The sequence below is a fragment of the Nipponia nippon genome, unplaced genomic scaffold (genome assembly GCF_047370975.1).
Source record: "Nipponia nippon isolate SJK-2023a ecotype South Korea unplaced genomic scaffold, ASM4737097v1 scaffold_7, whole genome shotgun sequence".
Lineage (NCBI taxonomy): Eukaryota > Metazoa > Chordata > Aves > Pelecaniformes > Threskiornithidae > Nipponia > Nipponia nippon.
In genome coordinates, this window is record NW_028262391.1 from 30,856,412 (window position 1) to 30,882,033 (window position 25,622).

At 49.5% G+C, this 25,622-nt stretch overlaps 2 protein-coding genes across 13 annotated transcripts; one reads left to right on the forward strand and one right to left on the reverse strand.

Annotated features, from left to right (window-relative positions):
• The first annotated feature begins 99 nt into the window (after positions 1–99).
• LOC104017460 (uromodulin) lies at positions 100–25,269 on the forward strand. 9 transcript variants are annotated; one of them, XM_087740192.1, is made up of 11 exons: positions 100–233; positions 2,456–2,572; positions 9,660–9,735; positions 18,553–18,818; positions 20,340–20,507; positions 21,291–21,496; positions 22,092–22,252; positions 22,810–23,055; positions 23,724–23,883; positions 24,320–24,464; positions 25,142–25,260. In XM_087740192.1, the coding sequence occupies exons 4-11, from the start codon at positions 18,581–18,583 to the stop codon at positions 25,243–25,245; spliced, it is 1,428 nt and encodes a 475-aa protein (XP_087596318.1). In that variant the 5' UTR covers positions 100–233; positions 2,456–2,572; positions 9,660–9,735; positions 18,553–18,580; the 3' UTR covers positions 25,246–25,260. The 9 variants fall into 9 exon arrangements, with proteins under 9 accessions (XP_087596318.1, XP_087596325.1, XP_087596326.1 ...); XM_087740191.1 differs by lacking the exon at positions 100–233 and adding an exon at positions 302–441; XM_087740194.1 differs by lacking the exon at positions 100–233 and having other exon boundaries at positions 2,454–2,572; positions 25,145–25,269.
• On the reverse strand, positions 2,465–17,430 carry DRC7 (dynein regulatory complex subunit 7). Of its 4 annotated transcripts, none has more exons than XM_087740187.1 (18): positions 17,325–17,430; positions 16,371–16,522; positions 15,781–15,955; positions 14,801–14,926; positions 13,429–13,623; positions 12,950–13,102; positions 12,406–12,624; positions 11,552–11,674; positions 10,556–10,631; positions 9,878–10,006; positions 8,889–9,017; positions 8,005–8,231; positions 6,908–7,123; positions 5,661–5,771; positions 4,632–4,742; positions 3,377–3,571; positions 2,745–2,884; positions 2,465–2,600 (listed from the first exon to the last, which is right to left on the reverse strand). In XM_087740187.1, exons 2-18 carry the CDS (start codon positions 16,502–16,504, stop codon positions 2,510–2,512), a joined length of 2,550 nt encoding a protein of 849 aa, XP_087596313.1. In that variant the 5' UTR covers positions 16,505–16,522; positions 17,325–17,430; the 3' UTR covers positions 2,465–2,509. The 4 variants fall into 4 exon arrangements, with proteins under 4 accessions (XP_087596313.1, XP_087596314.1, XP_087596316.1 ...); XM_087740188.1 differs by lacking the exon at positions 17,325–17,430 and adding an exon at positions 16,908–17,251; XM_087740190.1 differs by lacking the exon at positions 17,325–17,430 and having other exon boundaries at positions 5,661–5,717; positions 16,371–17,252.
• Positions 25,270–25,622: the final 353 nt, after the last annotated feature.

Consider the following 25,622-nt stretch of genomic DNA (forward strand, 5'->3'; position numbering starts at 1 on the left):
GCCGGCCATTCGCAACGCAGCTTCTTGGCGGAGCCTTTCAAGCACGGCCAATAAGGAGGGCGGCGCGCTGGAGCTGCCGGGCCACCATTTTGCGGGGCGGCGGGGCGGAGCTGGGCCGCCCTGAGGGGCGGTGTCGGGGAGCGGGGCTGGGCCCGGCCCTGCTGCTTTTCCTCGGCCGGCGGGGGGGCTGACAGCGGCCGTTCTCCTGGAGCTTCCGTGGGGGCGGCTGAGAGGTACTTCCCTGGCCTTCTACCTCGGGGCTCGCCGGCGGCCGAGGCGCTTGCGCCCCTGGGCTGTGGCGGGTGTATCTCCAGGAGGGGATTCCCCTCGCCGAGTGTCACGGGCGCAGCCCTCGCGGGAGCCGGGCTCCCGCGGTTCCCCCTTTCTGTGTCTTTTTGTCTGGCAACGCTGGTACCAGCTCCTCTTGGTCTTGCTGCCCTGGTGAGTCAGGCCCGCCGGGGCATCGGGTCGATTTTCCTCCCGACGGAGCGTTGCTGGGCGCTCTCGCAGCCTGGCTGAGGTGGAGTCACACTGCTTCTACTCTTTCCTCCCTACCTCTGCAGCCAATTACTCCATCAAAAAAGGAAACAAAATTCATTTGATGCTAGTCCTTGATAAGATGTATTAGCTGATTTTTTTGGCAACTGCTACATCCCTAGTGCCTGTAAAAAGATTAAATTAATTATTTTTTTCTGGTGTCTTTTCTAGTATTGAACTAACACTGATGAGTTCATAACCACAGGCTTGCTTGCTCCTTTTTTTCTTTCCTTCTGTTTAGAGATCTTAGGGTTTCCTTTCTCCCCAGTTCCCTGAGGTCCCTCAGTCCTTCAGCAGTTCACGGTCCTTGTGATTTGGAAGTTGTTTTGGCTAGTTCCTGAAATTCCTGATGTTCCTTTTCAGTAGTGTGCTCTTATTGGAATACTTCTCTGTCTCAAAGAGTGAGCTGTTCTGAGCTTTCTCCTTTCCTGGCCTGTTTCTATCTGTGCTAGGTCACCAAGTTAGCCAAGCATTGACAGAGGGAGGCAGAGCTGTCAGTGTGTTGGTGTGAAAAGGGCTGCTGCTGTTGTTGAATGGCTTGGAATACAATGTACTGTCATGAAACATCTCAGAGCTCCAAAATGGGGAGCTGGGAGGCCCAGGCAGACCCAGGGATTTGCTGTGGTGGGTATCAAACGCTGCAGCTGTCTCCCACAGGAGATGCTGAATTCTCTGCTCTCCATTTCTGAACCTAAAATGGAGTGCATCCTTCAAGCAACAGCTAAATTAATGGGCTCTCTATAAGGGTAATTTGGTATACTTTAATGACCTAGGATATTCAGATTAGGCATAATGAGTTAATGGTGGCTTTTGGTTTTAACATTGTGTTCACCTCTTAAAATGTAACAGAAACAAAGCAAGAGAAAATGATTGTTGAAATAAAATAGGCAGTTGGGAGGGGGGGTGTTTCTCTGTAAAAGCCCTTTAGTGTACCTATTACACTTAAAATGGAGAGCTACCATAAACCAAGAAGTTTAATCTGCTCTGGTTCATGCTGTATTTCAGGTGTAATGTCCCTTATTCTGCTGTATCACAGCAAAATAAGTTCCTGCCTTCCCCCAGCTGCAATCAGTATAGACTTCATTGAAGGTGATCATTAGAGGTTGCTCCTTGAAGACTGTAGCTGTTGGGAACCGTAGGTAGAACCACCATAGGTGTCCATGGTGCCTAATGTACTATAGGTGATGACAGAAATTTTTTCCTAGTAGGTTCAAGGACTTATATAAATACCAATACATGGCACACACATACTGACTTCCATTTGTGGATCTCAGGGAAAGATTATTAACCAAAATACTTGGTTACCTAAAATTTCTTGGATTTGGAATGCTTTTTGGATTTCTCTTGACTTTTTACCCTGTCTGCCGATATTTGTGAATGGTGAATGGAGACATTCAAAGAGAAAAATAAGATGTTAAAATCCAAAGTTTGTCAATTTGCATCTTAGTCTTTGCTGGGTTTTGTAGTTAATAGGTAGCTCTAAATGAGGTCAAAGAATTTTTATATTTGTTGTGAACTCACAAGTTCAAAATCTTTGCTTGGACTACTTATAAAACCAAATTATAAATTTGTTAAAATATTATTATGTTGGAAAAGAACCAATATTCCCACATAACCCTGCTCCTGATGTCAGCAGCTTGGGAGCAGGTTTGCGGAAGAAAAGCCCTGCAATACAGCATGCGTAATTTGTAGCAACTTCTGAAGTAGACCTTAAAGCTAAGGTCTCGTTCAGACTTCAGTCTCAAACATGATGGAATTGCATGAGAAGACAATTGATGTAATTGTAGATGGGCCTTAAAACAAAAGAGGGAAAAGAAAAAGAGCGGAATGCTACAAGTTCATTAAAATCTCCATTAATCTGACGATAATGAAAGATTTACTGCAGGCAAGTAGGAAAACCTTTCCACGCTTTTTTCAGACTGCTTCTAACAGGCTTCAGCCTTCCAGTGTCTGGTGTGAAGGAATAAAGCAATCAGGCATGACCAAGGTGCTCAGCTAGGCGAGGATCCTTGCGCAGCTTCTCTTCAAGAGCAAGGTATTTCTGTGGTGCCGTCTGCTTTTCTCTAGAACAAGAAGGGGGATATCAGAGGAAAATTGCAGCAGGACATCGAGTAGAATATTTTACAGAATAGCTTCAGTGCTGAGTTCCTGGGGGCTGACTTGCAGACATCCCCTGGGCACTGTACTCAAGCAGTCATTCCCAATACCTGTTGAGCCTCAGCGCTAGAATGTGGATATGGAACGTGGTTTCAGAGTAACGGGTGAGGAAGTCCTCCTCCTCCTCTGTGCTGAGCCGATTCTGGTTTTCCTGAAACCACTGGTTCTTCTTCTGCAGCTCTTCCACCGCCTGTTGGGGGAGCAAGCAACCAGAAGTCAAAGTAATAGAGAAGAGAGCAAGGAACAAAGGCACACAAAAGCGCAACTCAAAGTTCAGGGAGCTGAGATGAAGGAAGCCACAAATCGGAGCTGGATTATTTTCATGGGAGGCAATAAGTTTGAGATGAGGTCTCACAGAACAAGAAAACAAGGGGAATCAAAACATGTGGAACAGTGAGAGGCAGCAAAACCTGAATGTGTTGCCTCACTAGAGTCAAGAAGCACTGGAGAACCAAATCAGCTCTGATTGAGATGGGGACTAAATTTCACCCTGGAGCTATTTTGTTCTTTGATCTCACATGCTAACAATAAAAAAAATATATATACAGGCATGTTTATGGCTCTCAAAGTAATCAAAGGAGGTTTGTTTCTTGCCTGCCATCACAATGAGATGTGTGTTACCCTCCTGCCAGTACAGAAGAGACTCCAGTAACAACACATCCTGGAGCAAGGCTGGGAATACCTTTTCAAAGCGAGCCTGGATGATGTTAGCTTTATTAATGAGACGATGCTTAAAATCAGTCAGGCAGTCATCTCTGACTCGCAGGGCCTGCTTCTTGGTCATTTTCTCTCTGTGGCCAATTTGAATGAGAAAAGGTGCCAGGTAATCCAGATCCTGTTCCTCTTGTCCCAGGAGCTCATCCTCCATTGTGATCTTCTGGAGGGGAAAGGACAGAAAGAGTCATGGTCCCACTTTCCTGTTTCCTCAAACACCCTGTGATAAAGCAAAGGCCAAAACTCCTCCCCCCCCAGGGAGGAAATAATGTTTGGGTTTTTTTTCCTATAGTTTGTTCAAAACTACTGCTATGCATTAGCTTTGCACACCAACCCTTTCCCAATGCAGTTGTTCTTCTGCAGTTTGTTTTCTATCGTCCTTTTTAACATTTCTCCCAATTTCCTTGATTATAGAGACATCTCTTACACAAAACGTGTTACCCACTGAGGTGCAAGAAGGCCTCTACAAAATGCATTTTTATTTGGACAGACAGAGATTAGGACAGGCTATTTTGAGTGATAGCAGCTTGTAGGCTGGCAAATAGCTGGTTCTTGCATCTTTGCCCCTGCTTGTGTTTCACGCCGTTAGTTTGGCATGTAAAACCTATTATCACCTTTTATAACCTCTCTATTCAGGAAAGCTCAGTCTAAAAACCATTCACAAGAAGCATCTTGGAGGTCTTGAAAAATTGCAAGTAACTATTCTTGAACCTTTTTGTATTTGTCCAGAACATTCATAAGGTATTAATTCCTCAACAAAGATCCTGGAACAAAATTGGCTTTGCAAGTAATAATGAAAACTAAGAAAACAACTGATGCATATCACATAAAGAAGTGCATATTTGCCTAACAAATGAGCCCTGGCTAGAAAGACGCAGCTTGGAATCCATTATCATACTCCCTCCATAATCCCTATTATCAACTAATCCTTGTTAATTATTTTGTTTATTAACTAAATAAAATAAAACAATGATCTTTCTTGGTGATGTGAGTTTTTCCAGAAAGTCAGAAGGTCATAAAGTCAGAAGGTCATAGCATGATCACATTATATTTTCATGGGAAGTGAATTGAAGCTGTGCTGACTTACACCTGCTAGGGATTTGGCCCAGTACATTTTAATGCTACTAAAAGCTCTTCAGAGATAATTCCTCAGACAGAAAAAGCTTACTCTGGATTTCTTTGTGTACATATAATAAATACTGGGATTAATGAAGTCTACCTACCATGGCTTCATACTGTTGTCTTCTTTTTTCGTTCCTCTCTGTGTCATAAATTGAAACTGACAATTTAACAGCGGTTTCTTCGTTCTCACAGATCTTCAAAATATTTAACATCTTCCAAAAAATCAGAAGAAAGACCCCTCAGCTTTCCCACAAAATGACAGTACTTTTACATGCTTGACCTGCTAACAGAGCAGATGCTGCATACAAGAACTGTAGCATAAGGTTAAATATAGAAGATCTATACAAATATGTTCATATCCTGCTGATAGATCAAGCTGATAGTGGTCTTATTTTTAGATTGCTGCTCTGTATGAAATTCTTGAACATAACTGTTGGTATCATCTGTTAAGAAAGCTCATCTGGAGTCAGAGTCTTGCCACTACTTTTGAAATTGCACTGATAGCTTTGGTTTATTTCTTTGTCTTAACAGGATATACAGCACAAGCAATCTGAATATTTTGTCTGCTAATACATCAAGACTGAGAAATTTGGCAAGGTAGTTCATGAGGTCACAGTGAACTAGCCTCAAATTTCTTTAAATAAAAAATGGACTTTTGCAATCTTGTTCTTAATTATTCCTAGTATTCTGTGCTAATACAGCTGAGCATTCCCTCTCCAGCTCCTTCAGGGGTTCCTCTTCCTGACAAAAACATTTAAAAAAAAGTCCAATAGCTTTGCCTCCATCTGCTAGAATGATTGTATTTATCATGAAGTAATTACAAAGATTTCTAAGAACATGGATTTGTTACGCCGGTGACAGTGTGATTAGCAGTACAAGCAATGTATTTTATGAAGTATTTCTCCACAGTTGCTCCCACAAAAACTCACTTTGATATTTCGGATAGGACCTCCTGGAAATGCCTAGCAACTAGATACAACATTACATACAATATCCTTTCTTTTTGGTCTCATTCCCAGGCAAAAGGCAGATATGTTTCTAGATTCCCCAATTCATATGCTGTCATTTGCTCTCTGAAACTGTCTTCTTCCCAGAGAATGAAGAGTAAGAGCTGGACACCTCCCTGTTACCTCTGCTTCAGATTGCCGGACTTGTTGCTTCAGCTGCTTCTCTTCCTCTGTTAGCTCCTGCAACAATTTGTACAGATGGAGCAGCTTCTTGTCTTTCTCAGAGGACCCTGCCTGGAAGCAGATAAGCTAGTGAAAGGCAGTAGTGCTCTCTGGGTGCACGGGACCAGGTACTCTGCTAACAGAAGTTGGCACAATTCTGCTTCAGTTGATATAGTGACACTGATTTCCACCATTGGAACATCTAACCCACGGTCACCAGTTTATTACACTTAATTTCGATTTTGAATCCATCAGCAATGTGAGCCAGATGGCACATCTTGCACTTTGCTGATGCTGCTGTTATTTGGTTGGAATGGGTTTTGCAGGGTTAGAGATGAAAGGATGGCACTCCAGCAATTGCATTCTGTGTATTCTCCCCAAGAGGAAATAGAAACTTTAAAAAAATGTGCATGACATTAAAAAATCCTGCATTTGCAATCTCTGATTTTCCTAAGTGTAATTGTGCAGCATGACTGCAGAATTTACTGGCAGACTTCTGCCCCTGCTTAGACTCACATTAATGATGTTAGTGGAGTGACCCCCCCCGCCCTGAATGAGAGAATTTGGCTTAATGACAGCACTCCACTTTTTTGGGAATATTTTTTATTTAAGGCTATCTATCTATCAGCAATGCATTAAGCCTCAGCATCTTGCTCTGCATCTGCAGGGTAAACTCTGGGAGATTTAAGCAATGATGTGACCTAAGAAGTCCATGGCAGAATTGGAGCTAGAACCCAGGATACCTGCTTCTGCTTCTCTGCTATAGTCTCTTCTTCAAGAGAGAATGGCAGAGGAAGAAATTTCAGCTTCCCTGCCATGAATCCACAGGACTAAGCCCAACAGTTGCTGAACAAGCATCTCACAAGATCCCAGTGGCTATGTCTACACTGTCTGATGACCAGGTCTGGGAAGATGACCTCAGGCATGGCTAGAGCAAGCCTTTCATGCTACACTACGCCCTGCGTGCCCAGTCCCTTCCAGCATGGTAGTGCATCTCCAGGGGCATTCATGTTGTCAGCCTGGAGGCTATCTGTGAGGGAGGTGTGCAGATGGAGCAGAGTGGTAGCATGGAATATATCATGCTTGGAGTTCTTCCACTGACATTTCACTTTCCCCTTTATGTCTTGTAATCTAGAAGATTGTAATCTAGAATCTTGTAATCTAGAAGATTACAAGAACTTCAAGATAGGAGTAGTTTTTCTCCATACCTGGTATGTGATGCACATTTCTGGCGTCATGACGATTTCATTTCCTTTCCTATCCCTCTCTGCTGCTTTGAAGAAATCCTTCTTTGAGGCAGTAATGTATTTATCCTTGAGGTGATATGTCAGATGGATCATCTCCTCTGTGATCAGAAAGATACGTTCTGCTACATCTTCATCAGCAGGCTTTTCTATGTTTCTGTGGAAACACTCCTTGATTTGCTAAGGAAGAGTGAAAAGAAAGAGATGGAAGCAGGTTAGACAACACAGAAAACTGGCAAGATTTGCAGAGTTGGGTAAAAACCGAAGGTAAAAATTGGGCTTTTCTGTCTGGACTACGATGGCATCTCTTGGCCCATGGCCCTACTGTTCTTTCCTGTGCCTGAGAAAAAAACCACAGAGCTACTTAAAGCAATACAGAAGTCTCCTACTTGTGCAGCTGAGTATGCTCTCCAAGCTCAAAATCAGATTGGGATGCACCCCTGCCTGAGAGAACTGCAGGAAGCAAGGTATTTTGGAGAACAACAAAGTTTCCCACATTCCCCAACACAGGCAAGGAAAAAGGAGCGTGTTGGGTGCTGGTCCAAAGGCAGGCCACTGTATGGCTCTGTCTTGGCAGGTGAAGTGTCTGAGCCATACTGCCAGATGTTGGATTTCCTCCCTCTTCTGTTCTCCAAATCAGACCTGACTAGAGGAAGAGGTAGATAACCTGCTTGTAACAAATCAGAGTGATGTGATACTTCATCAGGAACCTAAAATGTTATTAGTTTGGGGTCAGAGCGTGAAATCATTTGACTAGTTTTGAGTCTTGTGAAGACTGCATTCCAAAATCAGTTAAGCTTTTTTTCTTTCCTCCGACATGCATTTTCCAAGTCTTAGTTTCATTCTAGCTGCTCAATGCAGTTTGTGACAACTGGTCACACTGTAGCTCTCTGTCAGGCAAGCAACTGCGAGACACAGCAGCTGAACAAGGCTTGGATGTCTCATCTGGAGTTTTGCCTTGGCTGTGCCCATGAAAATGAACCTAAAGCCCTAGGCAGTATGTTTTGCATAGTATAAATATCACAGTGACAGATATTTTTCTGTTCCTGCCTTGGCCGTACCACTATAGGCCGGGAGTTAATGTCAGTTCTGGTGCCAGCCAAGTGTATTTTCTTTCCTCTTTTGCCAAACTCCATGTGTCGGATGTGCAGGAAGTCATCCCGCCCCACGAAGTACTCTGTCATCTCGTTAGCATCTTCAACACGTTTCTGGAGGCCATCAACTCGCGCCTCATTGTAAAACTCCATTGTATGTTCAGTCTCTGGTTCCAGCGATGTATAGGTGTGAGCTAAGGACATAAGAGAGTTTGCATATGTTTTCAGAGTTAGCAACCATAATACAGTGAACACGAGTGTGTCCAGAGGAAGTCTCATTTTCTTCAGCAGCCAATAAATCAAATGCACGTAAGAGTGTAAGAAGGGAATGTTATGTCCTCACTGCTGTGTACCAATATGCCACAGCATAAGGATGGCAGGACACCTTTGCAGGGTCACTGCCTTCCTTACACAGTAAGGCAGTAGTGAGTGGAGCCTGGACCCTGCTCATCCCAAACCAGGAATGGGCACAGCCTCTTTGGGCAAAATGCTGCTTTAGCAACAGATCTGATGCAGGACTTTCTCTCCCCGAGCTGCACAACACTGAGAGACCAAACATAATCCTAAGGAGAAAGTTTCTACTTCTATCACCTCTTCTGGTAGAAGTAAATTATATCACCCTATATATGTGATAGGTATGTATTTTTCTTCCGTTATGCTGGGGGGCAGCACTGTCCAGGACTGGAAGCCAACAACCCAATTCTCTACTCTCCACTGGAGATAGTATTATTTACCTAGGCGATTCACCCCACAAGTTTGCTGCCCCCCAAACTTTGGGCTTTTGCCACTGTTAGAAGGGATTCACATGAAGTCCCATCAGCTGCAGTGGCTGCCCAGATGAGCTGGAATACCTTTAAGACCGAGGAGGTGTCCTGGGCTGAAGTACTCTGTGGTCAGCTGTGTTTGTTTATTCACTTCTCTCATATCCAACATGTCTTCTCGGTTTTTGAACCACTCCCTTACCTCCACTACTTCAGTACCTGGCAGGAGACAAACCATTTCACAACCTTACGTCATTCTGTTGGAGGTGGTAAGATTCATCTGATGAGCTCTCAGTGTCTGGGCAAGCACCCTGTGCTCCTGATACAGCCAAAGCAGACATCGTATAGTCACTGGAACTGGCCCTGTGCACAGGGGCATTTTGTAGATGAATCCTTATCTATGTTTGAGTAGATGAATTACACCTTAAGAGGGTTTATTCCTCTCCATCACAAGAACTAAAGTAATCAGCTCAGCGGGAGAAGGTGGCATGGCGGATGGCAAGAGAAATTCCATCCCAAATACTTAATGATAGTGTCAGGAGCGAAGAGAAATGAGATAGGGGCATTACACTATCTGAGAGGGCTCAGAACAGGACACTGTATGTCCAGTTAGGAATCTGCACAGTTTCTTGGGCCAGCTGTTGAAGAATAATGCTTTGGAGTACAGAAATATTCACTGTCCATAGCTGGCCCTTTCTACGGCTCCTGTCAACACCGATGGGAATAGTGATACTATTGGATCAAATGAAACCAGCCTTCCATTTCTCTGAAGACTGAGCAGAGAAGCAGCTGACCAAGCAGCTGACCTGCGACACTGAACAGCCTCACCATTGGGGTGTAACCAGATTAAAACTCTCACAGGAACCTGCTAGCAATGCTGGAAAGCTCTGGTGCTTGACAGACAGCGAGCATGATGAAGCGTTTGAAGATGTGGTAGGTAAGTCCCCCACAAATGTGAAAGAAGGATGAGAAAGCACAAGAGAGACTCTGCCAGAAAGGGGACCACCTCCCCCTTCCCATCAGCACACCCCAGGGTGTGTTTGCTCAGTGCGTTCAGTGTGTTCACTCATCCCTCTTACAGTCTAAGTCTGCGTAGATGGTGAGGCGTTTCACCAGCCCATTGCCATTCAGGTACGGTGCCCATTTCTCCAGTTTTGCTTTCTTGTACAGGATCACCTTCCTCCCCTGGGAACAGCGGGTCTCAAACTCTGCAGTGGGCAAGAGAGGTGTCAGAAAAATTGACTCCCTTGTACTCGGCCCAAGGAAAAAGAATTAAAGAGGGAGAAAACCATGGTCTAAGGGAAACCGTGCATTTATTGATTGCGTTCAGCTGCCAGTTAAAGTTGTTCACACCCTGCCTGTTGTGCTTTAATGTTGTAATAGTATAATAACTCTTTTCTCTCCCAAAGCAGATATTTGACAAATGCAGGGGCAGTACCTTGTGCGTAGCAGTAACAGGACGTCCAACCCAGGCAAAATCATTCAGCTAGCAGGAAAAGACAGTGAGTGTGAGTGGAAGTGTGAGTGTGAGTCTGTCTGTCTGTCTGTCTGTCTGTGGGTGGGGTCCCACCCAGGATGAGACAGTGCACTGTGGGCAGACATTCAAACCACTAGCTGTTGCTGCCTTCATCCACCACACTTCACTGCTGTACCTTGTCCACCCTGAAGGGAGAACTCTTGAGTGAGATAAACAAATGTCCCAAATACACTAAAAGGTTAGCTGGGGGGCAAGCAAAAGGCAAAGGAAGAATACATACCTCTGGGAGAGATCTGAATTGCGGCTACCCATGATGGAGGCATGTCAAAACTCATGTCATCTTCCTCCTTTTCCTGCTGAAACAGAAGCAGAGATTTGCATTTTTGGCAGCTTCTCTTACTGTGCCAGGAAGCATTTTGATTCTAAAGAATGCAGTGCAGCGATCAGAACTCAGCTCATGCAAGTCTGCACTGGTCCTGGGGAACATGGTGGCACAGCTATGAGAGCTGTGTTGGTCACACACATCCTGAGGACAGAGGCAAGCAGCACACTGCAGTTTATGTGGAAGGAGAGTTTTATTGCATCCCCACACTCTCACTAGTACACCTCTACTCAAGCCTAATGAAATTATCTTCTTCTGGCTAACGCTCATGCTGGATAGGGGACGAATGTGACAATCATCATTCAAACTAATGACCAGCTTGTTTTATGCAGACTATGGAGGGCACTTTGCTCTCCAGTTATGGGCACAGGCTGAGGAGAGTAGATAACAGGAGGGAACGTACTGTTATTGGCGTTCCTCCATCCTGCTGTGCTGGTGCAATGCTTGCTTTATCATGCTATGTTCTCCCACCAGGACAACATACCATTTTTTGCTTCCGGTACACAGCATTTTTTGGTATATTAAGAGTATATACATTATTTTTACATCTGGTTGGCAACTCCACCTAGCAGCCAGGAGAGCAGGGTGCTGACCAGCAGAGGAGTGTCCAGAAAAATTTCAGTTTGTATTTTATTTTTTTAAATTATTTCATCCCAAAGGTCAATGCACTGGAGGCCTACAGAGATCCCTAGCCACTTAGGACACCAGAAGTACCACTTGGGGTCCTGCTTCAAAAAGCATCAGAACTATTCAAGACTGAGAAAAAATCTAAAGTGCCAATCAAAACCTAGCTAGAGCAATAATGATCTGACCTGGAGAGGGCAGCAGGCCTACGAGCACATCAGTTCGATACAGCATCCCCACTGCACAAGAACCATCATTTGGGTCACTCACCATATCATCCATGTCAGGTAATTCCTTTTCCTCCTCAGCATCTGGGAGCAGATGAAGAGTCTTGTTGCTCCCCGAAAACATAATTTCCCAGCGGATAGCGTCACCCAAGTCAAAGATGAGATCCTAGGCCATACAGAAGAAACCCACTTAACTACAGGGCAGTCTTGAGGGCCTGACACTAAACTGGACACTGCTCCTGCACGTCTGTGGTGCTCTGGACCTGGCCGGGCATCAGAGAGTTAAAGGATTCTAGACAGATGCTGGATCTCAGTGAGGTGGGCTCATCAGACCCTTGGCTGGCTGGTGGGACCCCAAAGACTGCCCCCGTGCCTAGAGGGCTGCAGACCCCTTACCTCATGGTGCCTCTGCCACAGATGAGAGGAAGCTGCTGGAAATGTTTCTGCCTCCTTCCTCAGGGCTTGCATAGCCCCAAGGTCTCAGGCTTAAAGTTGCTCTAACTCAGACCCTTGCCTCCCAGACTTTATATTAGCTGGGGAGTAGCTGAGGTGTGTGAAGAGCCTAATCAAGATCTTTCCTGCCTTGAGCCATGCCTGACAGGCTCAAAACGTCCTCTGCCTTAAAAGCTGTTGTTTGACAGAATGAGTGTCCAGCGGGCCTTAAAAGCTGATATTCCAGCACTGCAGGGGTTTAATAGGTGTGATCCGCATTTTCTAGCTCAGGGTCTGGGGTGTTCTGGAGTAGTTCCAGAGTCTATGTAATCAGAGCAACACAACCAGAGCCAACACAGGGAATAGTTAAGTGGAAACTGGGATCACCACTGATCTTGGACTTCCCCAGGAGTCAGGTTAGCCCAACTGTCTCTCCCACACACAGGGTGCTTAAGGGCTCATTACCTTGCAGCCATTCCAGCAGTCCTGCATGTTCACCCAGTAGTTCCTGTGGTTCCAGACGCTCTCGATCCCAAGGAAGTGCTCATCCATGGTGCTGTGGCTGTTTCCCGTGAAGGGGTTGATGAAGAAGGTCTCAGGAACCTCCCTCTTCCCAGACAGAACCAAAACCCATGCATGCACCCGTAGGCCATACAAAGGGTCACGCTTAGGCTTTTCCACTTCCTGTAGCACAGAGGACAGAGCAGTAATTACTACCATTTTATTGTCACTTTAGTCCAACCCAATGGCAATCTTATTCTCTCCTCTGCCCACTTCTAAAGATCTCCAGGCCCTTAACACTCTTCAGAAGAGTGAGGTAGTACACACCCAGTACATATTCCTGTGCCAGCACACACTGTGTTCCCAGAGGCCGAGTGCTCATGGCCGTGATCAGGGTTGTGTCATACTTCACAGTGGAGGGTGGTGAGCTCCTTTCTTTGGTCAGCCATTACCTGTGTCTCAGCTCTTGCTCCTGGAGTTTACAGTGAGGTGGACCTCGCTAACTCACCGTGACCTTCTCCTCTTCTCTTTCGTTGTTCTTTTGAGCAGCTTCAGTTTCTGCCTTCTTCTTGGCCTCCTGCTGAAGCTCAAACTTGCTCTGCAGATCTAGTGGGGGCTTAACTCTATACTTGTTGGCTTTCTTCACCTCCTCTTTTGGTACCTGTCTCCGCAAAAGCAGGGTATTGCTGTGAAACCCAGCAGAGATCAAGAGAAAGGAGAAAATGTATGGCTTACAAGTACCTCCCAGTTCCCAACCCTTGGCACTTTGCATTATTGGACCCAGTGAGCAGGAATGCAGCGAAGCCAAAGAGGCCTCTTAAGGAACTGTGGAAAATCACTCAGAAGATCCCTTTGGTGAGGTCCCTCCTTGGTACAGACTGAAACCCAGTGTGGACCTGAAGCTGCTCCCCCTAGCTCAACTCTGGAGCTCACTGGAAATGAACAGGCATGCTGGGCTCCTCCCTGCCCGCTCACTGCAGGTCTCACCTCCAGTGGTTTCCTGAGCAGTGGGCACAGCTCCAGAGTCTCATCCAGGGTGCATATCTCGCGGGTGGCATACCCGTGCACGCAGTAGGCATCGTACCCAGCCCCAATCAGCATAGAGCACAGCAGCACACTGAAGTCAAAGCAGTTCCCTTGCTGGTATTTCAGGATGGTGGTTGGGGAATAGAGTGAACTGGGCTTGAAAGAGAAAGATGCGTGTTAGCAGTGCTTGTCTTGTGAAGCTGAAACACACACCAGGCAGAAAGCAGGAGAGAGAGAGGGTATTGCCCATATCCCTGGGCTCTGCACCCACAGGGAATCTGTTATATAAAATTCCTATATAAGCCACAGGCCCCAAAAGTCCCCTCCAAAGTGGTCTGGGGAAATTCTGACCCCAAATCTGGTGACAAATTTACCAGGACAAGCTCATCAAACTGCTGAAAACCTAATGCTAACCACAACTCTGGAGTAGGGCTTACCTCCATCTCTAGCTGGTCTGTCTGCAGCATTTCAAAGCAAAAGACCCATAAGCTAAACTATAGTTCAAAAGAGGGAATGTATTCCCTTCTGGCCCTCACCGCTGAGCAAGCAAAGGGATGAATACACACATATAGAGAGGTTCTACATAGTCTACTCCCAGATCTCAGACATCACCTTAGGTGATCAAGGCAGTCTCCATCTGCTAAATGGAGATACATTCTCTGTGGTCGCAAAGTGCCAGAGTTCCTCTTGAGATCCTGGGACTCCTGGGACACACTTGGCCAGCATGGAGCTGGTGGAGGCTGTTTGGGGCACTCTGCAGGGCATCAGCAGTCCTTGCTAGCAAAGAGTGTGTTTCCTTTGCCTTAGCTGATTCACACCAGCCAAGAACTTGCCCCAACTCCGGCATCATCCCTTCTTGCCAGTCTAGAAATTTCCCTTCAGCCACCCCAAAATATCCCTAAAATTGGGACAGAAATGTGTAAAGCCCCTAAGAACAGGCCACTGAGGTCAAGCATCATCCCCTAGACTTTATACACTCCTTTGTTCCAAGGCGTCTTAGTCTTTGGAGGGAAGCTTGTCAGCCATTGCAACCAACAGCAGACCAGCTGGTCATCCAGGGTGACTGAGAGCAGGGTCAGGCCCAGTCTTGTAGAAATGGTGCTTAATTGCTTGACAGGTAAAACACTGTACATGTACTGGGATTACGGGTCCAAACAGAGAGCACAGGGCCTGGGAAAATCGGGAGGTTGCCTAAGTAATGAGGGGATGATGGAGGGGTCAAAGACCTTTGTAATCCCAGCCACTGGGGTTTCCACATTGTGTCCTGCTGAGAGGCCCTTCTGTCACCTCTGCTATGGGGCTGTTTCTGATGGGACTGCAGCCCCTTTCTTACCGGTGTGATAGGGGACCTGAGGGGCTCCATGGTGAGGTAATCAGAGACGAAGCTGGCACAGCCATCCCAGTGGTACAGCTCTGTATAAGGCAGCAGGGTTGGCCTCACTGTTGTGCTCACAAACTTCTGTAGGGCAACAAGAGGATGTTGGTTAGCCAACAGATGCCTAGTAGAGCCTCCTGTCCAAAGCCATCCTCAGACCACCCCTGGATGTTGCAGCTGACATTCAGGACCTCCCTAGAGCACAGCAACAGCGTCAGTAACCCTCCTCACCTGTTCTGAGACGGAAATTGCATGGGGTTGAGAGGCCATCTGCCTGCCTGTGGCTAAAACTTCAAGCTTATCTCAAACACATTACAGATGCGAGCCAATTCTTCTCTTAGTTTTCAAGCAAGACAAATAACTACTGCCCTTTCCAGCTTTTACATCCTCCAGCACTTTTTGCCGTTTATGTTAATGATATAATAAATGTTGGGGAAAGCTGGTCCAAAGTAGCAATTCCAGATGCCTGGGGGACCATCAGGTCCAGAACTAGACAACAGTTGTGCAGCTTAGGCCCAGTCCTAAACAAAACCAAACCACAAACATCCGCATTTTCTTCCTTCCCTATCACTTCTGCAAAGTTCGGAATAAGACCTAACTCTGGATCCAGACTCCATATCTATGACTAAGCCTGAGCCTTATCTATTTCATGTGTTTCTTTTACTTTCCTTTATGTTTCTGTGGTCTTTTCTGTTTCCTAAGCGTCACGCTGCAGGGCTGCAAGCTACATGGCACCACCACCATGTGCATGGTACAACACACTTGTGGATTTGGACAGCCAGGGTGTTCCCTGGGTGCTGTGTGCCTGCTCAGGGTGCTTGTGGGCACAGCAAGCAGGTTCCCATTCCCTTTGGCCAGGAGGGAGGGCAGGAAGGGCTGCTGTCCTTCCCCAGCATTCGGCACTATGGAATGTGGCCCAGCCCGACACCACCCCATACCTCCACGCCACACTCGTTGACCGGGTGGAGGAAGAGAGGCTTGCGGTCAGGGCAGAGGTGAGTGTACTGCTGGAGGAAATGGTCAGCGATGTGCAGCAGCTTCTTTTCCTTCAGGGAGTTTGTCTTGTATGAGGACGGTAACTGGGATGTGTCTATGGAGCTCCAGTCAAAATCACTTCCAGGGCAGGAGGAGGCAGAGAGACACAGATAATAAGCTGGGAGCAATTTGGGCAAGATGACCTCCTATCAAAACATGGCAGGGGCTTCCTGTTTCCCAGGGAAGAAACATGGATCATATCTAAGGACATGGTTTTGACATAGCCAAGCTTCTCTGGAATGATGGCAACCTGACATATACCCCGAGGCTCAGGGGATCTTTATAAGGTGTCATGATACAGCAGCGAATGAATGTACAATGGAGTGAGTTATCGTCTTACTCACACGTGCCCACTCTTGGACAAACACACCAGGCACGGGAAACTCGCTCACTCCCCTCCCTGTGCAAGGGGACCACACGTGTACAATCTCCCCATGGACCCAAAGGGACTGGCTCTGCTCATCCCAGTAACTGAGAGACACACGGGACTTACCGTACATCACTTGAGACACAGACTTGCTCCATGGACACCTTCATCTCCAAGTCCTGGAGTTTAGCACTGATTTCCAAAGCCTTCAGCTCTTCTTCTCTCTGCTCCTCTTCCTCCTTCTCCTCCAGGGCCTCCATTCTGCCTCCTCCTGGGCACTACAGAAATGCACGCACCAGGGTGAATTCAGGGGTAGGACCCAGATATACAGCAATACAGAAGTGCTCGCACTCTGGCCGCAGTGGTTTAGTACGTCAGCACAGCTGAGACAGCCAGAAGCGTGATTCCCATTTCTGTGACAGTAAAGCCTAATCACTGAATTTGAGTTTGGGCTGGGCTTGGTAAATAAGTGGCTACATGTTCCTGGCCTGCCCCGAGCATGGGGGAGACAGAAGAACGGGAGGAGCCTGGCTTGGTAGGGCACAGCACATCCCCACATTCAGTCTCAGGTCATGGTGCATCCCCTGTTTCCCGTGGCCGTGTAAATGCTGCATCCTCCGTCCTGCCTGGGAAAGCAGCTCCAGAAATCCACTGGGCACCTACCCACGGGCCACGGCCGAGCCTGCGGGCTGCACGGAGCCTGGCTGGCCGCTCAGGGGCCTTGAAGGGAGGGGGACGTTTTGCAGCAGTCAGCAGCCTCCAAGGACGGAGGGCTGTTTATATTATTCATTTACATCTCAGAGAGGTTGTGGGTTGTTTGTTTCCTGCTCCTTGCGGTCAGGCTGACCCCGTGAGGAGCAGACAGCAGAGGGAGGTGCAGACCTTGCACTGGGGGGGACAGGGGACGGCGGGACGGGGGGTGTCCCGGGGCCCAGCACTGCTCCCCGGCCTCCGCACCACCCCGACAGCCTCTCGCCCTTGCCGCTCCTTCAGCCCCACGGCTCTCAAGCCCAGCCAAGCTGCAGCTACTCCTCCCCCGCCCTCCCGCCGCTTCCCCCGGCCCCGCCGCCTCCGCCTCACCGCTGCTGCCGGGCCGGCGCACCATGGCAACGCCTGCCGCAGAGGCGGCGTGGGGCCGCGGCGGGGGCCTGCGGCCTGTCCCGGGCCTCCCCCCGGCTTCCCCTGGGGCCTGCCGCTGCTTCCCCCCCGGGGCCTACCCTCAGGCCTACCGTCCGCCCCGCCCGGCCTCCCGCCACCCCGGGCAGGTGACAGGCCACCACCAGGCTGCCCCCGGGGCTCCTCAGGTGCTCCTCAGGTGCCCGTCCCGCACCCCCTCGGCTGCCCCAGCCCTCTCCACCACTGGCCTGAGCATCTCCCTTGTTGAAAGCTCCCGACACCCGCCCCGCTGTTGTCCGGGGAGAAGGCACGTTTCTGGTGGCAGCCCTCTCTGTCCAGAATATTTTTCTGCAAAATGAAGGGAAAGTGGCCAATCCCTGCCTGCCAAGACGGCCTTGCCACCAGCCCCTTGGAGATCACAAGGCTCACCAGTGTCACTCTCTTTAAAAAAAAAAAAAAAAAAAATCCCCACTCCCTCCCCCATGCCTCATCCTTTTCCTTTATTGCTTTCCAAGCCTGCGGGCTGCAGTGCCTTTACATCTCTAAGCAAGTGTCTGTGCAAGCTTCTATCACGGGTAATTGCTTTGTAAAATACATAATGGAAAGCAGAGATTCTCACCTAAAAGCTGGCGGCAGGGGGTAGCAGGAGGCCTTTTTAATTTTTCTTTTTTTGTTTTAATTGGTAGTTCATTAGGCTGTAAGCAGGGTCAGGTGCTAAACACTTTTGTTTTCTGGTTTTCATTGTGGTTAGGAAAAAACCTGTATGGATGGATGTTCGTATTTGCTGCTATGTTATCGCGACTGCAGCAATTAAAGCTCTGAGAATGCACAGAGTATAGTCAATATATATCAAGAAGCACCACTTTGAGTGACTACTGCTATTTGCAGCTGGTTACTGTTTCCCAAACAAAGCATGCTAGGACCAAGCCCTTATCCCTCCATCTCTCACCACTGCTTCTCACCAGATCTTAGATGTCAGAAGTCATTAAAAAAACAGCCGAAGCAAATGTCCGTTGTGGTTGCGAAACCACGTGTATTCAGTATACACAGTTATCTGGCCTTCGCGTGTGCTGCTGTGGTATCTGTTGTTACTGCTGTGTCAAAAGCAGGTACCACAAAACCAGCTGGATGCACAAAACCCCAGATTCCTGGGGATTTTGCAGACACTCCCCCCTGTTTGTGTTCCCATCAGGGCCATGAATTGAGTCAGCGTTCATGAGATGTTGGCTATCAGAAGGTCCGTCCGTGCCGGAGGATGGACTTTCACAGAGTCCTTTCCACCCCAGCCGCAGCCGAAGGATGCTAGGCTGGCTCTTGTGCAATCGCAGAGGCAACGCGTTCATGTTTGTGTGGGGGAGAAGGATGAGCTGCCAGAAGGCAATATAAGGCACACGGCAGGGAATGTGAGAGCAACCCAGGGCAGCGGTGAGTGGAGGAGCATAGAGTGGCCTGGTGATGGTAAGTGGGATGAGAACAAGGTGAGATCTTGATGCTGGTGGGACCTCTCAGGACTGCTGCAGCGAGCAAGGAGCAGAGCGGGGAATAGACCCTCCTCACCTGGAAGTCCAGCAGTCATAGCTGCTCAGGGTCGAGCAGAGGGGGTACACAATGTGCTGCCAGACCAGAGTGGAGCTTTTGGCTTTGCCCCGCTCTCAGTGCACCTGCAGGGCAGAGGGGTGGCAGAGCATCGCTCCAGCCACCAGCCCCAGCTGATTCATATCTGCGTTTCCGATAAGGAGGCTCCAGTGTCCAGGGCTCATCCAGCACTGTGCCATTCATTTCCCTAAAGAAATCCATTATCTGTACCAATGGGAGAGATCGACTTGATCTGTGGCTTTGTAGCATTAATTATAGTTGTGTTCAAGGCTTTGGGGTTTTTTTTTATCCCATTGTCTCCTTGTTATGGATATGGGTTACCGGAAAAGCAAGGATCCTTTTGCAAATCCTAACTCTTCAAAAAAGCTGTAGTGGGAAGAGGGAAACTCCTTTCCTCTTTGGGGAGCCTGGACTGATGCCTCAGCTGTGCCATTTTACTCAAAGTGCCTGTTCTTACTGAAATGTGGCTTTATTACTGCCAGCACATCCCTGCAGGTCCGAGGTCTGGTTTCTCCCACCCGCTCTTTCTGGAATAGGTACCTAAATTCAGGACAGTATTTGACCCTTGTGTTATCCTGGTGGGGTTGGGGGGAGGCGTTGCTGATCTGTCTCTTTGGTATAGGAAATGGCTTTGTGCCATTGAACCTAGAGTTTTTGGAGGAAATACAGTACAGAAATTATCGCACCCATGCTTGAGGGTTGGCTCTTTCTGAATGACTGCAAACATCTCCAGTGAGCATGCTAAAAACCTGAGTTACCCAGAGCCTGCTTGTTTTTACAGGAAAGGACTGTGAGATGTTTGCTGCTGGTCTCTGCCCTCTGCCTGACTGATTGCAAAGGCAACAAGAGTGAGTCTCCCTGTACACTGTCCCTGCTGGGTCACAGACAGGCAGTATGGAAAGGAGAGGTCAAACCCTCACCTGATCCATGTCCAGGTTCCTCATTCAGGACACAGCTGAAGGCTGCTAAGGGGGGACAACAGAGCAGGGCTCAGGGGAGGCAGGAACTGGGGTGCAAGAGCTGGCAAAATAGGCAGAAACCTCAGGCTCTCCATCCCAGCCAACGTACAGTGTATAAGCCATGGAGATGGGCAGAGGTGCTGTGACGTGCCACCACTCTCCTTGCTAGCTGGTGGCAGGCTCCAAAGCTCTAATCCAGATTACGGCCATGCTGAGGAGGTCTGCCAGGCTCTCAGTCATATACTCCCAGGCAAGCTGAGGTGGCAGGTTATTCCTTACATGTGCCTGCTCTGGCTCTAGGCGAGGATCTCAGCCCTTGAGAGCTGTGCAGGGCTTCATGCTGTGGGGTAAGTTCCCTCTCGTGTCTCTCATAGGGGAGATATTCTTGCTGCATTTCAGCTTACTCGCCCTTCCTTTGCTGCAGGTGATCTGGCGAGCCCAAGTGGCCTGAGGCAGGGGGTTGCCCTCCATCTCAAGAGGAGCCCGGACCCCTGCCTGTCAAACCCGTGCCAGCACCAGGGAGACTGCCAAGTGATGGAGGACAGACCACTTTGCAGCTGCAAACCGGGCTTCACAGGGGCATTCTGCCAAGGTAGGGCTGGCAATGTTGGTGAGCCCTGCCCAGTCTGTCCACAGGCGCCAGAGGGAAGGGTGATGGGCATGGTGCACTGGTGTTATGACTGCTCTCCACTGCAGGCTCCAGGAGCACGTCCCAGCTCCTGCTTCAAGTACATTCCCCACCACCACCACCATGTCCTGACTACACGTTGGTACAAGACCATGTCACAGGCCATTTCCTTCCTCCCCAGAAGTCTTAATTCCTCTAAGAAGGAAACCTTGGCTGTCAAGAAGCCATGCCGTGGTGTAGCTATGTCAGGGCAGCAGGGCATGCTGTGGATCACAGCTGCCTCACAGTCTCGGCACAACCACATGGACTCCATCATGGCTACAGTGAAGGCTCCTTGCAGGCACTGGCCAAAAACTGTGTCTTGTTCATCTGAAAGAGAGGATCGCTGTCCTTTTCTGGTGCCCTTGGCAAACTGCAGTGATTCTGTAGACAGCCCTTGAAAGGGGCCAGACCCACAACATCTGCCTTTGATGTCTTGAGCTTAAGGACTCTGTGTTCAGAGCAGTGGCAGCCATGGACTTCTGCAGGTCTTAGGCAACCAGTAGAAAATGACAGATCCACATTAACTTCTGTGCATTCCCAAAGGCTTGTCTTTTGCCCAGTGTCTCTGGAGAGCCCTACCAGCAGCCTCCAACAAGGCTGGGATGAGGGTCTGTTGAGCTCGGTGGGACGGTGCTATCCTATAGCTGACCTAGGGCTCCTTCAGGCCTCTTCCTTATTGCTATTGCAGATGGCTTTTTCCCCCAGATGTGGTACTGAAGTTGGCCTGCGAGGAAGAGCACATGAAGATGATGGTGAGGAAGGAGGTGTTTGAACTCTTGAAAATCCCCCGGGAGCTTGTACACTTGAAGAACCAGGCATGCAAGGTCTCAGAAAGGGAAGAAGAGGGCGAGCTGTTTTTTGCAGCCACTCTCACAGGTGAAAACCACACTGCCTGTGGATCAATAATTCAGGTGAGGATCCAGCAGAGCCTCTCTGCATAGCTCTGAAGCCGTGAGAGGAGCAGACATGCTGAGTGGGGACAGCAAGAGGAAGCCCCAGGGGCTTTTCCTTTTATATCTGGGTGCTGTGAAGTTCTCATTCCCCTTGGAAGGCTTTCCTGAGGGCTGTCAGAAAGCTCTTCTGCCTCCACCAAACCCCTGCTGGCAGCACATCTTGTCTTATTCAGCAGAGCATGGAAGTCTCAGTGTGCTCTTTACTAGCTGATAATAGCCCTCAGCTTTCTGGCAGCGTCCTCTAAGCTCTGCAGCCCCGGCTATAGCCCCTTGGTCCCTCACTGAATTCGTGCATCAGGGAGGATGCAGAGGAACTGGTGCTTCAGCTCTGCATTGCACAGGGGGGTCCTCACCTGTGGTCAGTATGCTGACTCCTGCCTCCTCCAGTGATGGTTGCCAGTAGCCCCTGGACATGGGGCTTGTGCAAAAACCCCAGCAGATATCCAGGAGGCCTGGAGCAGCTATAGCTGAGTTACACCATCTGAACTGAAGCTTGGAGCTCTGTCTGTGGACTTAGACATGGTCGGGAGACTTGATTTCTGTGTCGTTCCAGCAAAACAGATCTCACGTGTCATACTCTAACATCATTGAGTCAGAGCGGGAAGCACGTGGGAGCGTGATCTCCCGGAGTTTTCAGCTGGAGGTGCATTTCTCCTGCGTCTACGCCTACGAGCAGGTGGTGAAACTGCCCTTCGCTCTCACTGCTGTTGACAAGTGAGTGGTCCCTCTTCACCTTGCTGCTGACATGGTATCTGTGAGCTTACGGAAAAATAGAGGCCTTTGATGAGGTGATCTGCAAAGGCTGTGGGGAGCCACTAATGCCACATCAAGGTTCCTCCCTTTCTCTTACAAACATAGTTTTTCAACACAAGGTTTGGGCCTGGGACAGAGCCAAATTGAGACACGCACAATCTACTTTTCTCCTATCCTCAGTGCTTGAAACCAACTAACCAAAAAATAAAAGGTGGGAACTGGAAGATGCCCCCACCAGGTCCCTGTGGAGGTGCAGGTTAGGACCCCCTGGGTTGCCTTTCTCATAGCCCTCACTGGCCAGCAGGTCAGTGGGACCCCCTGGAGCTCCTTGCCTCTGTCCGCACACAGCGCGGACGTACCAGCTGGGAGGCAGCTTGGGGCCCAGCTGTCACGAGGCTTCACCTGGGAACAGAGGCACATCCAGAGTCAGTGCACATGTGCCAGTGGCCTGACTTGCGCGATGTCCTTTCTGCCTTCTCGTTCTGCTCGTGAGCTCTCCTCCTCTCCTCTCTTCTCAGGCTAGTGCAGTTCATGGTCAGAGAAGGACACTTCAATGTCAGCATGAGACTGTACAAGACTCCCTCCTACCTTCAGCCCTATCACCTGCCAGCCGTGACCATCCCCATCACAGACACGCTCTATGTCCTGCTGAAGATAGAAGGACAGCACCAGCTCAAGTACTTCCTACTGAGCATTGAGGACTGCTGGGCCACGCCAAGCGTGGATCCCTACCAGGATGTGCGGCATGAGCTCATTGAGAAGGGGTGAGTGGAGTGCCCATAGTGCATCCAGTCTCCTTGCACCATGAGCACAGTCACATTTCTTTGCTGGATGCTAAGGGCAGGTTGCTGTGAGGGAGCACTGAGCAATGACACCATCATTGCTCATAGGTGGAACCTATGGTGGACACCATCATTGATTAGGTGGAACAGCCCCATAGATGAGCCTCCTAACTGCCCTGAACTGAGCCCCCTCTCCTGACCCTGCTCTACTGCCAATAGTGCTGCCTTCCCTCTAGCATCATTCCTGGCAGCTGGGGAGGCAACGGGCAAGGAGGGGAGAGGGGAGACCTTGCTGGGATGTGCATACAGATATCTGCTGAAGAGCTTGCATTAGAGGTGGCTGCAGCCAAGCTAAAGCCAGTAATGTGGACATCCAGGAAGTGGGAGCCACAGCCAGGCTCACGCCACCCCTGCAGAGCAGCTGTGGCCCCACAGAGCAAGACACGAGCCAGCTCCTGTGCTGGTGGCAGCTCCTCCCTGAGCTGGGCACAGTGCAGGGTGCCAAGAAAAGGCATCCCCACCAGCACTAAGACAGAAATAGTCCTGTTCAGCAAAGCTTGGGAGCTGCACCCGATCCTGTGTGCTCTGGTGTCCCAGGCTGGGATGCTCCCCCTTGTTTGCCACCTGCTGACTCAGCCATCATGTCCCAGGTGTCCCCACGATGAGACAGTGACATACCTGAACGCTATTGGAGAGAGCACTACTGCCAAGTTCAGCTTCCAGATGTTTCAGTTTGTTGGTTACTCCGAGGTGTTCCTGCACTGCCGTGTCCGGCTCTGTCTCCCCGGCAGCCCAGAGCCCTGTGCCAAGGTGAGCTCTCCCAGTGGTCTGCACTGTGCCCTGGCCAGGCAGGGGGACCTCCCTTTTCTTTCCCTGCTGTTTGGAGAAGGGGCTCTGCTCTGGTTTCGGGTGCCTCAGCACAATAAACACCTCCCAGCAGCAGGAACTCACCCCAGTGCCCTGAACTAAAGGTATGAGGGCTTGAACCCACCAGAGCTCCTTTCCCTCTTCCCTCTGTCTGTTGGGTATTTCCAGGAGGAGAGCTTTATGCTAGGACTTGGGGAGGAGCAGGCTAAAGTCCTTCAGGAACCAGCTCCTCTCATGCTCTGGGGTCTTGACTGCTCCCAGGCTGCAGCCCCAAGTGTGCCTCTGCCAGGGGGAGACCACCAGGACAGCTCTTGTCTCCCAGAGCAGGCTTCTCCCCTGCCCTCTGGTCCCATCACCCTTCCCTTTGCTTTGTTGACAGCAATGCCCCAGGCACTGGAGGAGCAAGCGGGCGCTGGCAGATGACTACAATAAGATTGTCTCCTACGGGCCCATCCACCTGCTAGCTGCTCCTTCTTTGGGAGCAGAGACCCACCATTCCAGGACTGACCAACAGGACCTGGGGGGTATGTATGTCCCTCCAGGGAGCACACAAGCAGCTCACAGACCCCTTGCAACTCTCTAGCAATGCCAGGTTATTAAAAAGGGCTGCTAAAATCACTGCCCTGCACAGAAGCATGGAGTCTTTCAGGTGTCATGGCCATGCACGGCATGCTCCAGAAGCCAAACCAGCACAGAGAGGTTAGCTCTGCGTGAGCAGCTCCGTACCAGGCACAGGTCAGGCTGAGCAGGGGAGCTGGGCGGGAAGGGACCAGGAGCCAGAAGGCTGTCGGTGCAGCACCTCAGGTTAGGAAGGCTGGGTTTTCACAATGCTGGACCTCCATATCAACCCGGAAAGGCAGGCTCCTTCTGAGCACCGATGTCAATCCAGGAGATCTGAGCACCGGTCCAGGACCAGGGCTAGGGGCAGGCCCACCTACAGCATAGCTCAGACCAGACATGAATGCTGAGCTAAATGGAGCCCCTGGGCAGCAGATGTGGGTGGAGGCCCCAGGTGAGGCCAGTTGGGGTGACCAAGTCCTGTTAGCGCCCTCAGGGCCCCGAAGCACCCCCAGCTCTGGCGACTTTTACCCTTCACAGGAGATGACCTCCCCCACATCTGTCCCCAGCCAGGAGATGCCGTGCCAGGGCTCAGCATTGGCTTGCGGGACCCAGATGTGTAACCAACCTTTCTCTTCTTCAGCAGGACCCAACCTATGGCTCCCTGGGGCCCTCATCCTGCTGTGTGCGCTTGGTGTGCTCACTGTGGCTGCTGCGGCTGTCAGCATGAGGCGGCGAACGGTGTAGAAAATGGCGGTTTCCAAATAAATGTGGCAGGAGCAGAGAGGCTCTTGCCTGTGTCTTTACAGGGTTTTTTTGGGAAGGAGGCGATAGTTGGATGCAAATGGTGCTTGAAGGATGAGTCACATCAGAGTGTTTCTGTTCCCTGTAGCATCCTTAGGACCTTCTCATCCCCTCCTGGCCCACACTCTCTAGATTTGAAACATGTACCCAAGAAAGCTGGGGTGCAGGAGCAGCTCTGTCGTAAAAGCAGGTGAGGGCATGGTGGTGTGCTCTGCAGGATCCAGCTGCAGCAAGCCCTGCCTCTGGGCTTGGCCTAGAGATTGCAGAGAGCAGAGGAGTAACTAGGTTTTTTGCCCAGAGTCTTCCTTACCCTGGGCAGG